Genomic DNA, 18,962 nt, shown 5'->3' on the forward strand with positions numbered 1-18,962 from the left:
CTGGGATATGTCTAAAAGAACTCAAAGTAGGGTCTCAAATAGACATTTTGTCCACCTACGCCACAGAAGCATTGTTCACAATAGACAAAGGTGGAAGCAACACAAGTATCCATCAAAATGAGTGCAATAGATGAACAAAATGGTATATAATGCAGTGGAATATCAGTCTTAAAAAGGAAGAAAATTCTGAAACATGTTTCAACAAGGATGATGTTTGAGGACACTATGCTAAGTAAAATAAGTCAGCTCAGTGAAATAAAGGACAAATGCAATATGATTGTACTCATGATAGAGCTGGAACAGTCAAGTTCATAAACAGAAAAGAGAATGGTGGTTGCCAGGGGGTGGAGGAGGAAAGGATGGGAATTACTGCTTAATGGGCACAGTTTCAGTTTAACAAGATGAAAAAAAGCTCTACTGATGGAGGGCGGTGATGGTCATATAGTGATGTTGAGTGCACTTAAAAATGGTTAAAAATAATAATGGATAAATATTTTAAAACCAATGGCATATTAATAGTAAAATTAAATTGATTTTACGTACTTTCACAATTATGTGTTTTGTAGAGTCTGATGTAAATACTATTATATTTATGAAGCTGATTTGTTATAAGTAAATATTGCTCTCACACACCAGGCTGGGGCACAGACCAATATAAAAGTACCATTTTGCTGGAGGTTTAATATTACAGACATTAAGTAATCAGGAAATTCTGCTACCACTGAACAGATGGCAGCTTCTAAGCTTAGCAGCCAAATCCAGAGAAAGAACACTCCTGCACATGCTATGTTAGAAACTTGCCTGTGTAGAAGTCTTTCCTGCCAAGGCAGACCTGGTCATTAATAGTCAGGGCATGAATAACAGTGGCTGACAAAATCCTACATGATCTGATCCTTCCACTATCTCTTTAACCTCCCTAAATTGCACTATGCTCTTCTCACTCCGCTATTGTATTATCTCCTTATTGTTCCTTAAATTCATAGGCATGCTCCTGCCTTGGGGCCTTGGCACTTGCTACTTCCTCTGCCTTGAAAGAGTTTCCCCTATCTACAAAATAAATGCATGACTCATATGGAATAATTGTAAATAGTTGTAAGAGTTATGAATGGATTTAAAGTGAAAAGGCAGGGATACAAAAATACGGTGATTTGCAGTGAGATGAGGCAGCAGCTGAGGGTGCTGGAAGACAACACACTGAACAGAGAGCTTAAGGAAGTGATGGCAACCTGCAGTCTCTTCTATGCCTCACCAAAGAAGGCAGTGTTAGACATTAGGCAGGAGAAGACAGCATGGCCAAATAAGCCCAGAGCATTGACATTTGAGATGCTCCCTCAGAGGAATGGTAGAAGTAAGAACTCCTACAAAATGGAGGAGGTTCCAGAAAGAAGAGTCTGGGGATTAAAAAGCACTCCAAACAGGTAAAGTGGGCAATGAATCAGATAAACACAGACACAGATATACAATTATCCTTTGGTCAGTACATTTTCTTAACTAAAATCTATAATCCCAGAAATTTTACCTGTTTAGTTTGAAAGACTCTTACCATGATACTTGATCATGCAAAATGTTTGTGGATAAACTAGTTAAAATCCTATCCATTATTTTTCTCTCATTCATTTCATTTAATTCTCAAACCATCCCCACAAAGTGGATAGTCTTGACTAGTCCCACTTAACAAACAAGGGGAGAATCACAGAGAGATGAAGTAACTTTTAGGTAATAGTTCTGTATGCTTCAGTGGGTTTTGGTACAGATAGCATATACTGCTTAGATCTAAAGGCTGTAAATTCTTAATACAATGCAGAAGACAATAAAAGACAGAGCTGCCAAAATGACCACAGTGATAATTCATTAGTCACTGAACACAGCAACGATAAATATCCCTGGGAAAGACAAAGAAGACCTGTAGAAGAAACACTGTAGAACAGGTTCATTTTTACTTCTACAGTAAAAAAGGCAGTCTTTCTGGAAATTTATACATAGATTTATAAAGAATGAAACTTAGGTAAAAGTAAAACACAGCTCACAGGCCAGACTGCTTAGGGTATAAGATGAGTTTCTAAAATCAAGTCTGCTCTTCTGCTCTTTAATAACACATAACATTGATCACTTTACATAACTATGAAATGGAACAAATAATCAGAGAGTTATGCAACCAATTACTTAAAGCATATAAGTGCAAAAGAAAAGGTTTGGCATGGTGTAAGCAACCATCACATGCTTTATTACTAGAATGCTGCCGATGATGATTATTGCACTAATGGAAGAAAATACAAAATTCAGTTCATGTGATGCGAGTAGAGGTGCACCCCACCGCACTGATGCTGTTATACCTATAGGTCTATCAAGTCTAAATGTCATGTTCCATCCACCAGACTGAAACAACACTCTGTGACGTGATAACAAGGATATAGAAAAAAAGGAACTCATATATTTAAAACAGAACGAAAACTTGGTATGGCCACCTTGAAAAGCAATTTAACAAATGATTTAATAAATTAAAAAATATATTAATTTATGGGACAGTAATTCCTTTTCTGGATAAACAGTTAGATAAAGTTTCCTACAAAAGTACAAATAGATATATTTACTACACAGAATTACTGTAATAGCAAATATCAAATATTAACCCGAGAATGGGTAAACTGGTATATTCGCATTGGAATGCAACAGAATAATAATTATCCATTAAATATAATAAAATATCCATTCCAAATTGAATGAATAAGATATTAAGTATTAAATATGATAGATCTCCAAAATACTGAGTTGAAAGAAAAATTAAGAAAGGTGGAAAATGATACATAAAGTATTAATTCTACAAATGAAAACCACATGTAAAACAAACAGTAATACAGCCTATTTTACAATGTTAAAATTTATAATTCAATAATACCATCCTCTATTTCCACAGGAAGTAAATTCTTGCAGATTTCATGAATGGATGAAATGAAGCATGTCCTCGCTGACTAAAGGTTCTTATTATTCTGGTAAGCTTTCTCCTTATATTCTATAAACTTTTCCCCAAAAGTACCTTAGTGCTTCTATATACAGTTGTGAACAAAAGGTATACTGTTTAGAAGGGTTTATGAAAACTTCCTTTTTGTCTATGTAAGGAGCTACATAATGATAATGATTCCTGTGTTTGGTATCTTCTCTTTGCTTAGTTATCAGTATTCTATATCACATCACTACAGACAAGACAAAGCATGAGGAACTCACTGTGCAGAGCATTATGCTAAGGCTTTTAGGTGTATTAACTCACTGGCCCTTCCCCAAAATTCAAAAAGTTCTGCCTATACCCCATTTTAGAGATGAAGCAGCTAAGAACTAGCACGGATAAAGACACCTGTCTTAGAAAACATCAAAGCCAGAATTCCAATGTAGCTTTTACTTACTTTCACGTTTAGCATATGCTTTTGAAGAATTATTTTCCCTCTCATAATGCTGTTAAAAAAACTGACCAACATATCTTCCTTTTTCCCCTTGATTACTGTCCTCTGACAAAATTTAAGTTAACCATATGACCATCTGCTACAAAATAATTATATTTAAGTTACTTCTGCCTCTGTCTAAAATAAATAGGATACCTTTTATTTTCTGACATAGATCTAAAACTAATTCTTAATGTGGGTAGTGCTATGCAGAAACCTTGAATTTTTTAAGCAAATTGAATATTTTTGAAGAAATTCAATAAAAGCTCATTCAATAAATATTTACTGCTTCTCTGAAAGAAACAGAAAATGATGATTTCTGTATTTTAAAATAATTAAATATGATGGTTAGAGGCTCAAGTTCGTTTTTCAACTGGGAAAATCATCAAACTGTATTCCATCTCTGGAGAATTTTATTTATTCTGTGTAACAAATAACAATGTTTACTAAAGACAAGGAACCATCAGGATAGTTACCAACAGATTTGTTTGGAGACACTATCCAATGATTACTTATATTCACACTTAATGCAAAATATCTTATACTGCTTTTTTTTCACGTGTCTCTATATCTTGCCCAGCCAAGTATATAACTTCCTTAGAGATAAGATTTATATCTGATATTTACTTCTCTTCTATTTACAAAATCATCAGCTTTAGGTCTGTTTCCATGTCAGGACTCAATACATTCCTATTAAATTGAAGTTGATTACACTCAGCATGAAGACTTTAATGTACCTTAATGATTAAAACACATTAACATATCTGAGCATATTTAAGAAAACCATGTTTTCTATTATATATGAATCTGGCGCAAGACAGAGTATTGCTTAGGATAAGTAGCCTGTAATAACCAGGTATTCTCTTCTCTTCCTCCTCTCTTCCCCTCTCCCTCTCCCTCTCCCTCTCCCTCTCCCTCTCCCTCCCCCTCTCCCTCCTTTCCTCCCTCCCTCCCTCCCTCTCTCTCTCTCTCTCTCTCTCTCTCTCTCTCTCTCTCTCTCTCACACACACACACACACACACACACACACACACACATACACATTTTTAATATATACCTGAATATCTAGTTTCTACAAATGCCAGGTAAATTTAATTGAACATTTCATGTTATACAGAAAATATCCATTCCAATTACCTACACATTATTTCTTTTTCTACTTTTGTTTTGTCCCTACTACATGCCAGATTCTTGGATTTTTAACTCTGTATGGCATTCATATTTTCTCCACTGTGCATTTGAAGAAATAGAGAGATAAGAATATTAAACAACTTGTCCAAGGTCACAAATGACAAGATATAATCTGTTACTTGAAACCACACTTCCTTCTTTAAACACACCAAATGGGCAAAAGAAAAAAATTCTTACCGCCTGGGCTGATTCCAATTGCTATATGCTGCATTCTGAAGTTCACTCTCCTCTCCCTCTCCTTCTTCTCGTTCTGGTAGTTCTGGAATTTCTCTAGTTAAAGAATTACATAGAGAATTCTCCATTTAATCTTGTCTCATATATACTTAATTTTTGGTTAAGCTAAAAATGCAGAACTGCTTTACATTTTCACCATATCTGGCCAATAACTATATAATATTTTTACAGCAGTGGGAAAAGAAAACTAACCACCACAAATTAGAATCTTACACTATGATCAATCTACTATAACTTATTCTGGAAATAATAGCTGAATCCTAAGAACCTTTTCTAGTTTGTTTCTTGGCTGATAAAGAAGGAAATAAATAGTGGAATTTGATACAACTATTCCACAAATACTCCTAAATTTCTATCATGTGCAAAAAAGCAAGAGGCACCAAGTTGGTTATAAGCATGTGCAATCTTGCTCCTCATCCTGAAAGAATTTATCAAGAATCCCAATAGTTTAGTATTTCTTCCTAAAAATGGACCACACTGAAACATCTTGTGAGGAAAGATGGAAAATGCTTCTGGTCCAGTATCTGCCCATCCAGGGGTCCCTGACACAGAATATCTGAGTATAAAGTTGTATAACATGCCTATGCCAGATCATTTTTCAATTTTTGTAGCAATTGATTCTGACAAATGCCAAGCATATAACAAAATGTCTGTATATAAATAAAACTACACAATAATTATATCAAGAACTATTTGTTTTCCCAAAGGTACACTTTGTATCAACAAATGACAATGTATTGGCAATCGAAAATGTTAAATTGATTATGACAGGTTCTTAAGCTATTAGTAAAAATTGGATTTCTAAAGAACATATCCACATCTTCCCTTTAAAGCACAGAAGGCTACAACAATTCTGATTTAAAAAACATTTTAAATTGATTTTTTCTATAGAAACTGAAAAATCTAAAAGAAAAAAAAAGGTATGTTTAAACTATAGCCATTCTCCAATATAGGAATACTGAAGTTTCCAAATTATATAATCAGAAGTCATTGAATCCAACCTCCACATGTGCTTGAAGGAAATCTACCTGCTATTGGTCCTACTCATTGGTTTCGTGTTTTAATTCCCCTCTACTATACTGAAGAATAAGGTTCTGAGTATGGCTAGGCTTCCTAGAGTCCAAACCTCACATTAGGGCAGAAGAGCTGGCAAAAATTCCAAGAAGGGAATTCCGAACTTGTGTCAAGGAGCTGACTGAAAAACACAGAAGATGCAAGGCAGAGAGGTGAAAAAGAGGCCTAGCCCTCTGGAATTAGAACTGGAGAGAATATGATGTTATAGGTAGGTTTTGAAGACAAACAGAATGAGAACTTGGGAAGAGTCCCTAAAATATGCAGTGACAGTCATGAGGTGGTGGACAGATTCTTAGACCTGAAGTCTCAGCAGGGGGAACTACTCAAAAAGACTCTTAGCCATACTACACCATGGTCCTGACTTTTCGGCTATGAGAAGACTAATCCTGAAGGCTCTGAAACACAAAACTCAGTCTCTTCAAATTTTTCTGCAATCTTGAATCCTTTCACTAATCCAGATATGCTCCTCTGAATGTGTTGATTATTCTTTATCCATCTTAAGAGTGTGGCTTCAGCAACTCAAGCGTTAAGGGTTCCTTAGAGCAAAATGCACTAATTTTCTTCTTTCTGGGCTCACTCGGCCAAAAATGAATTAGATTTTTTTCTACCCTATGTTACACTGTTGAGAACCAAAGAAATTTCTATCAATTATCCACACTAACTCTCTTTATACCCACACGAGTGCCAGGTGAAGTAACTGGGACAAAGTCACATAGAAATGCAGCAGTATGATCTCAACTGAGGCCATCTTTCCAATAAACCTGAGCTTTGTGGAAAACAAAAGGCAATGCTGCCTTTTGTTTTTATGTGGCACATTTTTTATGGACAACTATGATTCTCTCTCTTTTTTTTTTTTTTGGATAAATGGTTAAAAACAGAGTCTCAATGCTTATATTCCAAGCTTGACTCTGACACTTATTAGCTGTGCAGTTTGTGTAAGTTATTTAATCTCTCTCTACTGCAGATTCCTCCCCTATAAAATGAAGGTAATTTTGTTTTATTTTAAGCAATCTGACATCAATAGTAAGCAGCAAGCAGCTGATCACAGGATAGACCATTAAGGTTTTTCTTTCTATGCTGAGGGAAGCATAATACTAAAAATAGCTCTTACTTTCTAATATCTTTTGATATTTTGAAGGTCTAGAACTTAACAGTACTAAGATGTTACCTGGTATATTCTTTAATTATGCCACTGGAAACACTAAAGAAGGGCATCTCAATTATGGCCATTCCCATTTTGGCTGGATGCACTAGGAAACTATAATCAATTCATGCCACTAACCCAGAGATAAAAATACGACAGTACAGTGTAGTGGAGATTTGTATAGGGTAGAGTATATGCTCCTTTTCCATAAAATTCACAAGACACCAAGGACTACAACATTCCTTCCTCTTATTAAACACACAGCATGCCTTTCCCTTCCCTAACACTTTTGGTACACAGTGGTCCTATGTAACTTGCAGAGGAAGTGATTATACTATATCATGATTCCTGCAGTGTTGATGGACACCAGACTGTTCTGGGATGTTCTGACATCCTCTCAGGCATCACAGAACTCTTCTGAGAAGACCCCAGAATGCTTTTGAGGCTCTTTCTGTTCTACAGCATGCTTAAAGAGGAATTTGACATTCAGTTAGTTACCTGTGTAATTTTTTTTTAAAGTCCATAACTGAGATTGAAGAAAAGGCACATTCTTCAGGGGAAAGAAATTTGATATGATTTTTTTCCCCTTACTCTGAACTTAGCAGCAGCATTTAACCCAGGTTGCTGTCTTTCCTAAAGAAATAACACTTACCATTTCTTAATATACAGAACATCAAGAGTCTATAAAAAAGCTAAACATTCTGTGTCAAGCTATAACATGCATATATACCTCACGTTAGGCTCAACATTCTCCAGAGTAAAAATGTATCTATCAAAAATGTTTCTAAATCTACATCTATCTATATATTTTAATGAAGGAATAAATAAAATTCTGAAGATGTTTGATAATATTATGGATAAAAAAACACATACAAACCATAAAAATTGTGTTTTAAGGAAGTAATGAAATAATATTAAAACCTGTTGTGAATTACCAAAACCTGAATTACCAAAAACCTGGTGTGAATTACCAAAACTTTAAAGTGCTACACTAAGTGGCAGAATTGAAGATTATTTTAATGTCTTGATTTGAATATTCATATATTTCCCAAATTTTCCACACTATACGATAATTACTTAAGCAGTTGAGGGAAAAGTGGAAAAAATGCTTAAAAATCTTGAAAGAAGGAAAAGAACTCAAACTTTTACTTTGTTCTTAATCTCTGACTCAGGATTCAAAATTCTTCTTTATAGTTTGCTGTATAGTTCATTCACTGCAGTAGATTTAATGCTTCATTTACCTGCCAGCGTATGAAGAAAAAATATCCAGTGCCATTATTCCTCCATCAGATTGTTGTCCCAAACTTATTCTGAACTCCTCCAAATGTTCTGCAGGCACATAAGTAATTCTGAAACAAAACAAAGTCCATGAGCTGGGTGCAGTGGTGCATGCCTGTTATCCCAGCAGCTTAGAAGGCTGAGGCAGGAGGATAGCGAGTTCAAAGCCAGTCTCAGCAAAAGTGAGGCACTAAACAACTCAGTGAGACCCTGTCTCTAAATAAAATACAAAAATAGAGCTGGGGATGTGGCTCAGTTGTTCAATCCCCAGTATGCCCCCCCCCCAAAAAAAACAAAGTCCATAAAAACAAAGAGAAGCAAAGTTTTACCCTTTAGGAAGAGCTTTTAAAGTGTAGGAAAAAATTATATTGTCCCCTCACTCCTGCTTTACTTAGCACACTCAGCAAATCATTCAACGTCAAAAGGCCAAAAGTATTCCATAGGCAAAATAACTAAAATTAAAATTTTAAATGCCATAATAAACTATATGTTTACTAATAATCATATGAGAAGGAAAGTGGAATTATTTACATTTCCAAATGAGAAAGCTAACAGCAATTTTTTTAAAATTAGGAAGATGCATAAATCCTTAGAGGGATGGGGATGTACCTCAGTGGAAAAGCACTTGCCTAGTACACAAATCCCTGGGTTCAATCCCCAGCATCACAAAATAAAATAATAGTAACTGTCAATACTACCATTCATTTGTGTCCAAAAATATTTGGGTTCCCTAGCAGAAACAAATTAGGTGTATGCTATTAAAACACTAAATATCTCAATTCAGTTTATATTTTTTCATAATAATTCATTATGGACACTTAACAAGCATTACCAATAATTATTTTAGCTCTGTTATGTGATGAATTTTCAATTCAGAAGTATGAAGTTGCTGAACCACTTAAGGAAAGATCTGATTTATAGTAACTTCTCATTAGTTCACTTTTATTTCAAAGGAAAGTCTACTGTTTACATGAGAAAGACTATTTGTTAATTCACCAAGTACTGACTTAATGCCTATAATGTAGAAGGTACTGTGCTAGATTCTGAGCATAGCCATTCTATTTAGAAACTGGTATTTGAAAGTTTAAGTGTAATGCTTTCCTACAAGCCTATTTTCAAAGTTGATATGATTTTTGAGTAGTCTGTTCAATATCCTCACAATAATAAAAAGTAAGGTCAGAGAAATATTGTACCTGAAGTTAGTATGATATCTTGTGCAACTAAGAAAGAAATATGTATAAAACATGCCCCAAATAGAAATCCATGCATAATTTATCCATTAGGAGAATACGTTCAGAAAAATCTCAGCACCAGAGAGCAAGGCCACACAGACTGCATTTATTTTATAATAAAATAAAAATTTCAAAATTAGCATAATTTCTGCAGTGAGAAGGATGCATAATATCAGCTATATTGGTAAAACATTCACTCTTTCACTTCTCCAAAGTGTGGGGTCACTTGGGTTTGGGTTCTGTCTGTCATTAGGAGCATGTTGAGAGGTAAATCACCAAAGCTTAACCATACATACCCTCAACCACAAAAGTGTCATTTTTAAAGAGGGCAGTATAAGCTAAGAAGTACTATACAGATGTTAGACAGTGCTCCAGCAGGACACACGCTCTGCTTATCACATCCACAACTCCAGCAGAACACACGGACTTTTAGGAATTTCTTAGTAATTTCTTCTTTTACCTTAAGGATCAAAAACTAAATCTGAAAGCACTAGGTAGAGTGAGTAAGCTTCATTCAAATTCTGGCCATACCTTCTCTAAGGTACTACAAAAAATATTGAATAGTAAAGTTGCCATTACCCCTTCAAAACTAATGAGTCAAAAATGTGTGATACACTGTATCAGGAGACTGCATTTTATACAAAGCCCAATAAAGATAAACACAAAACCTAAAATATGAAAAGGCTATTTCAAAAAACTGTATAACTTCTGAAGATTTGGGAAAACTAATATAAATAAAGCCTAAAATCTTAAGTTAAAGCCAGGAAAAGGTGAGGGGGCAAATGTAGGATGCAAAACCAATAGTAATAATAAGCTCAAAGCATTCAGATTTTTAACTGGTTTGAGAAGGTAAAGATGTTTATAACTCAATGTTCAAGTGAGTTTTTCTCTATATTTGTTTAAAGCTTTTTTTTTTTTTAACAAAGGGGAGGGAGCAGGGGGAGTTTTATAGTTTGAGTAGCAGTGAGAAAGAGCAAAGGCAGCAGTTTTCACAAATATTTAGCCCAATATAAACAGTGAAGCCAGGAGAATAAGCATCCCACAATGCAACAGTACACAGAGCAATCCCAACACATGCCTGGTTACACGACCACACAAAAACGTCACATCATCAACAAAGAACACTGAAACCAAATTACAAACTGCATAAACACTGAAAACAGATTATCTGAGAGTTATATTAAAATCTTTCAATGTAAACTAACCTTTGGTTACACATGGAGTAGAAGAAAAAAGAATACCATTAGTGATGCTGAAATATGATATAGCTATTAATCCAGAGACTGTGCCTGCACGTGCAGACAGGATTATTCTCTTACAAAGGAGGTTGAAAGCTTAGTAGTTGGAAAAAATGATTTTCAAATGAGTTCCCAGTCATCACTGCACTGTGAAATGTAACAATTTCATAGCTCTGTTGGAATTTATGTTCTTTTATACATGAAAGAAAAAACCCAAAATGTATACAGTGAATCTATATCTGGATCTATCACTACATTGGGACAGTTACAAAAGCACGAAATGTTTTTCACAGACAAGTTGTAACACACGGCCATAATGAGCTTTTGAATCACCAATACTCACACATAAAAGGGGGCTCGATCGTCAGCAGGTGCTGCAGAAAATCTAGAATGTGAAGCATACGCCGTGGCATCTTTTTACAATGGTGTTAACAAATGTCAATGTCTTGTGCTGAATGTGAGATGCATACATATGTAGTTAAAAATGGGTGCTCCTGGTTGTTTTTTTTCCTTTTCCCTTTCCACCTCCCTCTCATCTACACCTCCCCCAGAAAAGCATCTGCTCTTTACTAGTGTCTATAGCAGTGATTATTAACAAGCATGGAAAAATGTAACTGCAATCAATCTTTTATTCCTTGATCAGGAATTCATCCCACACTTTAGGTTAAGGCAGGTGAATTCTGATTCAGCTTGGTAATTATCTGGCAGATGTTACAAGCAGCTGCTGCTAAGCACAAAACCCTGGCTATTATTACAGAAATATAAGAGCTCCTGGCAAGGTGGAGTGAGAAGTGAAATAGAATGCATTCTGGTGAGACTTCACATCTGGTTTTTCATAGAAAATAATGAAACCTGGAACTTAAACTGGCTGTTCTTGAACTCTTGAAACTCAAATTATCTATCCAGGCATGCATGAATGCACACACACAAAGTTCCTAGCTATCTATGGTAAATGGCAAAAAAGAAATCCAGTACATTGTCTGCATGAGCAATGCTTTCCCTATAACCAATCAGTTATGTAACTGAACCAGGCTTTTTGTTATAATACACCTCCCCACCACCAGCCCAGATTAAGCTAAATTTATAAAAAGAAATAAAGAGAAAGTGATGTGCATGGAGCATAAATCCGGGCACTGAGTACAAAGCTTGATTGGCCAGAGGCAGTGCTATGCTTCCATGCACAATAATGAAACCACTAGACTTTCCTTTTGGAAGGATTATTCACACAAGATTCAAGGTAATTGTAAACTTTTTACTTCTTGAAGGGCAAGAGATAGAAAGGGATGGGGCCAAAAACACTTTATGCAAAATGCAGAGACCATGCTGCTTAGCCCTGATCAATCTAAATGGCTATTTTGTTTCATCATCTAACATTTTTTTTCCTGAAAAAAGATCATGCAAGGATGACTTTATATTCCTTTTATCATTTACTCAATAAATCAAGCTATACCACCTGAATCACAGCATTAGTGAAACACTTGAGAAGAAATCAATGTTTTGTGCTTCTGTGTATGTATGTGTATGTATCTGTGTGTAATGTATGTATGTATAAGTGTGCACGTGAAAGAATGACTCCCAGAGGAGGGAAAGCGCGATAGTATTTTCCTTCCTACCTCCCTCCCTTCCTTCCTTCCTTCAATATAGAACTTCATAGTACATTTTGACTGCTGAGATCTGAATGCAATTAATTAGAAAACTAGCTCTCTAGATATCCTTTGAGGTAATAATGAAGTAGCTGTCTCTATCAATGGGTAATTCTGCTGGATCAGTGGGTGGGGGAGAGGGGAAATATGCACGGAGAGGAGAGGAGAGGAGAGGAGAGGAGAGGAGAGGAGAGGAGAGGAGAGGAGAGGAGAGGAGAGGAGAGGAGAGGAGAGGAGAGGAGAAAGAAAAAGAAAAAGAAAAGAAAAACCAAAACAATAAGGGAGGGAAGGGGTGATTTTTGAGCTTCAAAAGGTATATCAAAACTTCTCCAGAACTGGCTAGATGCATGATTTAGGTTAAACTGATTCATCAATATTCATATTTGGGGGGGGGGCCACTTTTTAATTTCTGCAGTACATTAGAACAAAGGGGTAAGGCTAGCAGCAGATACTGATTCTGGTGCTTAGAGGGCAAAAAGTGGGCAGGGAACCTGTGCCCATACACAGACCATATGCAAAGGAAACACACAGGAAACAGCGCAATAAATCAAGTACTCAGTAACAGGTCATTTGTATTTATACTACTTCCAATCTATGTAGACCAAAACCCCTTCGATAGTCTCCATATGCATCTATATCATTTATCTTTTTTATTTGTTCTTTTTAGATATACATGAAAGTAGAGTATATGTTGACATACCTACATGGAGTATAACTTATTCTAATTAGGATCCCATTTCTGTGATTGTACATGATGTGAAATTTCACAGGTTCTGTATTCATATATGAACATAGGAAAGTTATGTCTGATTCATTTTTCTGTCCTTCCTATTCCTATTCCCCTTCTCTTCCCTTCTTTTAAGCAAAAGGAAGAAACACTGGCCACAAGAGGTAGGGAATGCACTTAGTTTCTATTTTCATACAACAGAGGGGCTGACATTTTTAAACAATGTTCACTTTTACTCTTATCATTGTAAGATAATTAAGAAACAGTAACATGTTCTCATGATCTGTGCAACTGTAAAATAAAACAGGCATGCAAAAATATGAAATCCCATTAGTGAATATTCAAAAATAGTATCTTCATTTTATAAGACAGCAGAAACCACTGCAAATGGTATATACTTTTCTGCTTTTTATTGCTGGCTGAATAGAAAACATATTGTAAATACAGCCTTTCCTACCAAAGCTACATCAGTGTACACTTTGCAATAATAAAGAATGCTATCAGCAAAATATTATTAATAAATAAAGTCTCCCATATCAGTAATCATTATCTCACATTAAGGCATACCATCCTTCCCTGATTGATTTTATCCTTTATATATTAAACACAAATATTCAATAATTGATATTAGAGGAACACTGATGAGGTGTAACAATAAAGTCATGAACTGATTTTTATGATGACTCAAGGAACATTTAGCGATTCAGAAACTAAACAACATATATGATGTACTATTAGAACATTATGGGGTTATGGGACATTTTAAGCACTTCCAGAAAAAATAACCCACGACATATAATCAGACCATACCAAACATATTGTTGAATCCCTTTTGATCATGCAGTAGTTCATAAAAGGGTAAATTATGCGTCAGATGGGCACTGTCCTGCATGATCTTTCTCATGCTTAGCTATTAAAGAATGGTTTTATTCTAGGGTTCATAGAGACAATTAGGCAGTATGTAATTCTTTATATTGAGGCCAATTCACACTTCTTTCTAAGAATCTAAAAGTGTACATCCCCACTCTGTGGGAGATTACTTCCTACATCTAGGGTTATTACAGAAATCACTGGAAAACTAAAATTAAAAACACAAAGTAATGTTGTTTTCCAAATTTCAACAGTTGTAGTCTTAAAGAGACTATATGTATAAACAAGAACTATTCAGAGATAGTCAAATTCTGAAATGATTTTGTTAAGTATGTGATAATTTTCACATATTTAAGTGAAATATATACTGAAAAAAATATTTTAATACATTGGAATTCCTAAAACTTTCCCAAGCCAAACTGGTGTCCAATTGATACTTACTTTATGTCAGGCCCAATGAGAGAATGTCTTCTCAACATGGCTCGTGCCTGGGCATTGGTTAAACTGATGGTAGATTCTTCATTAATGGATAAAATGCAGTCCCCAACAGCAATCCGGCCATCTCGACTAATGGCACCTCCGTGAATAATGCTTCGTACAATCATCCCCAGGCCATCTTTATTAGCACTTACTGTCATCCCTATGGAAATTGAGAAGTGCAGATATGGATTTAAATACACAATTTTCAAATGTGTTTTAATATAATGATTCTGTTTTAATATAATAGTCATTATGGATTTATAGATAAAAATATGAGTAACATTTTTAGTCAATAAAAACAAGAGAAAGGGCTGGGGCTCAGCGGCTGAGCGCTTCCCTAGCATGTTTGAGGCACTGGGTTCGGCCCTCGGCACCACATATAAATAAATTAATAAATAAAGGTCCAGTGACAATTTTAAAAAATATTTTAAAAAAAACAAAAGAAATGTTTTTCTAAGTAAAAAATTTTAAGTGCATATTAAAATGTTTGTGAAATTGTATGTAGATAAAAATACTCAATGTGTAATACGTTAGAGATGCAATCTCTTTACATTATGGAATTAATGGGAGGGATGAATGTATTTGTGGTATCTGATGTCTTGCCCCCTTAAATAGAAAGCTTTTTCAAACAGAATAACTTAACAGTATCAAATCAATTTTACAAGAGCAGTTAGTTCATTTCTTATACATGTAAGAGAATAAAGATAGGACTTCAAATGGAAAATTAACTTTATAAATTAAGAAATTGCTACTACATTATTTTTAGGTTATATGTTTGTTCACAATCTATTTACTATATGGTTATTATTTGCCAAATACTACATAGGTTGCTTAAGACAAAAAAGCACAGCACAGAATTCCTAAAGCTTTTATTCTAAACTTAATCCCCAGTGCCTATCACAGTGTCTATATGCACAGCGTTCTGCTGACTAAACTGAACTTAAATCTAACCTATTCCCATTTTCTCTCTGAATTCCTATGAATTCCCAATTTGGATATTCAATTGCTTTCTTGACATGTCCCTGGATGTCTCACAAGAAATGCAACCTTAGTGAGTATGAAATTGAACATCCAATTTTTTTCCTACTCTTATTTCCCCATCTGTCTTCCCTTTTTTGATCAATTGCACTGCCACACAACTCTACATTACTCAAAACAGAATATCTGGTTTATTCTTTATTCCCACCTCTTTCATCCCCTATATTTAATGCATCACCAAGACCTGAGGCTGACCTCAAGCTTGAAATTCTTCTCCCTTGGCTTCTCTGGTCACTGGGATTACAGGCATGTACCATCTTCTTCATTAAAGTGTTAAATTAGAAACACGTGGAGAACTCAAAGTATCTGGCACAAAGTACTCAAAAGTACAGATGTAAAACTAAAAACAAAAAGAAAACTCATAGGATATGTTTAAGTGCACCTCTATCCCAAAGCAAAGAACACTGCTTTCTAAAGGCTAAATACAAATCTTGATTGATCTTCAAAATGAAACAAACAGCAATCACAACGTGCTCTTGGGTAACCAAAGTACTATACTGAGTGCATTATAAGTTTTGTGAGAACTAAGACAGGTCTGGGTCCTGATTCTACCTCTGAAGGGTATGAGTACTTTTAGGGAATTCCTGGGTTAATCCATGATTCCACACCTAATCAGTGAAGGGAATATAACATCTTCCTTTTCTTCCCTGTCTCCCTAAAAAACTTTGTTTTTGCCTCTTAAGCCCTAATACAACATAACTAGCTAATGAACTATGGACCTATCAAAAATTATAAAGATAATTTTAAAGGTCACTATATGCATGTGTATCTGTGTATATCTGTATATAGAATGCCCACCCAAAAGTTAACAAAGTGAAAGTATAACCCAAGTTATTTATGAAACCAAAATAAATGAATTTATTAAAGTTTTTGTAGAAACCTGTAAGGCTTTTTTGTTGTTGTTGTTGCAGTGCTGGGCCTGTGCATGCAAGGCAAGTACTCTACCAACTGAGCCACTTCCCTAGCCCAAGTGTAATTAAGAGGGTCTTCTGCGCTCTTTTTTCTTTTTTCTTTTTTTTTGCGGGGGGGGGGGGGGAGAGGTGCTGGGGATTAAACCCAGGGCCTTGTGCATGTGAGGCAAGCAACTTCTACCAACTGAGCTATATCCCAGCTCCATTACTTACTAATAATTTCTTCTGGTCATCAGTAGGGAAAAAATTATCCATAAAACTACAATTGCAAACCTCATATAGCTATCAAAGGGAGACTGAATCTGAAAAAATGGGCTTACTGACAAATCCCCTTATAGCACACTCTTCTACCAGCACAAAGTCAGCTCTGTTCAGATTTTCTAAAAGATTATTTATCATATTTTTTGTCACTTCACATTGTAAAGGCAATCCCTTCCCACTTTAAAGCTTAACTGAATGTTTTAATTTCATTATTTTAATATATTACACAGATATTTAAAATAGGCTTTTTTCATGATTCCTTTAAATTGTTATCTAAGTGATGTAGAAATCTGAACATTAAATATTTCCTGTTAAAGGACATAAAAGAGAAATGATCTCACCCTGGCAGGTGGTGAATTTGAACTCTAAAAAGTAGAAGAGCCGAGCACGGAGGCACACCCTATAATCCAAGCAGCCCAGGAAGCTGAAGCTGGAGGATCACGAGTTCAAAGCCAGCCTCAGCAAAAATGAGGCATTAAGAAACTCAGTGAGACCCTATCTCTATATAAAAAATAAGAAACAGGGTTGAGGATGTGGCTCAGCAGTCAAGTGCAGCCGAGTCCAATCACCGGTACCCAACCCTGACCCCCAAAACTAAAAAAAAAACCCAAACCACTAAGGGTATACCAAGAAGTCAACCAGCCAAGGCTAACGCTCTATAAATATTGTGAGTATATAAATTAAATCATATAATGGAAATGAAGCAAAAAAGTACAACTAAAAGTTACTTATGCTTCGATAGTACAATTTGGGTGGTGAACTAATAAATCTCTGATTTCACACATAAACAAATGTTTCACAATCACAGAACAAATAAAAGGGCTCTTTTACACTTCAATTTCAAAATGGAGCTGTTGAGGTTTAAATGGATTTGCACACAGTAAAAAAAAGAAAAGATCCTTCTACCTTTCACTATTTTTTTCCAGAGCAAAATTAACCTACCATATTTTATAGCAAACTTAAAAACCAAGGTGGAAACAACCCAAGTATCCTTCAACAGCTGGATGGATAAACACATACACCTACAATGGAATATAATTTAGTCTTAAAAAGGAAAGACATTCTGACATATGCTATATGAATATGAACCTTGAAGACATTATGGTAAGTGAAGTAAGTCAGTCACAACACCACAAATTCCCCTTATGTGAAGTACCTAAGATAGTCAAATTCATAGAGTCAGAAAATAGAATGAATGGTAGTTGACAGGGATTTGAGGAGGAAGAAAAGGGAAGTTACTATTTAACTAATAAAGAGTTTCACTTATGGAGGATGAAACAGTCTCAAGATGGACAGTGATGATTATACAACAATGTGAATGCCCTTAAAGCCACATCATGAATACAGAAAATGGTTAAAATGATCAATTTTTATGTTATATTCATATTTTGTCACAAAAAAAATAAATGCACCTTGATGCATTAACAGACTAAGCAAGATGATTCATATAATCTTCTCAATAGAGGAAGAAAAGATTTTAACAAAATTCAACATTGAATAAACTAAAAGTAGGTAATTAATTTCAAATAATCAAGACAGTAAAATCAGATGTACTCAAACTCTGGCTCTTTATAAGAGCCTCTAAATGCACCCAATCTAATTCACCAACTATGTTGGAATTTTAAAACTGAAATCAATCACCTCACACTACTGTTATTTTCTCCGACTGCAGTAGAGGGTTACAACAGAAGTCCTGTGCCCTCCACATATGCTGTCCACCTATCATTCTTTCAGCTTCTGTTTACTTTACCAGCCATCTCACATACTTAACCCTAAGCAAACAGGTTTTAGTAATGTTTCCTCTACCTCTCTCTATATGTATGTGTACATACATACATGTACATATGCATTTACACACCCACACACAAACACACACCCACACACAAACACACATACCCCCACCCCCCACATACATACACATGTATATGTATATGCCTGGAGCACAACAAAGCAGAAACATCTGTGCTACAATTCTTTATTTACTTGCTGTTAGTAGTACTCAGCCATCACCAAACAGAACAAAATCAAGGAGATAGAGACTGGAATTTCACTCACCAAAAAAGTACTTACAGATTCCTCTGCTAATTCTCAAATTTAACCAGGAAACAAGACCCTGCCATAAGATACTAATGTAAGGAGTGTTGGTACTTTATAAAAGAAACAGGGTTTTTAGTGAAATAACTGGAGTCTTGGGCATTTGGACATTC

The 18,962-nt window shown here is 35.3% G+C and overlaps 1 protein-coding gene across 15 annotated transcripts in view; it reads right to left on the reverse strand.

Moving 5' to 3' along the window:
• The window catches only part of Mpdz (multiple PDZ domain crumbs cell polarity complex component), a 149,903-nt gene that overhangs the window by 43,859 nt on the left and 87,082 nt on the right, over positions 1-18,962 (reverse strand). For all 15 annotated transcript variants that reach the window (XM_013359850.3, XM_078047642.1, XM_021728196.3 and 12 more), the window contains 3 exons: positions 14,507-14,705; positions 8,319-8,426; positions 4,803-4,895 (listed from right to left, as the gene is read on the reverse strand). In XM_013359850.3, the coding sequence (XP_013215304.2) occupies positions 4,803-4,895; positions 8,319-8,426; positions 14,507-14,705 (400 nt within the window). The remainder of the gene's footprint in view (positions 1-4,802; positions 4,896-8,318; positions 8,427-14,506; positions 14,706-18,962) is intronic.

The sequence above is a fragment of the Ictidomys tridecemlineatus genome, chromosome 4 (genome assembly GCF_052094955.1).
Source record: "Ictidomys tridecemlineatus isolate mIctTri1 chromosome 4, mIctTri1.hap1, whole genome shotgun sequence".
Lineage (NCBI taxonomy): Eukaryota > Metazoa > Chordata > Mammalia > Rodentia > Sciuridae > Ictidomys > Ictidomys tridecemlineatus.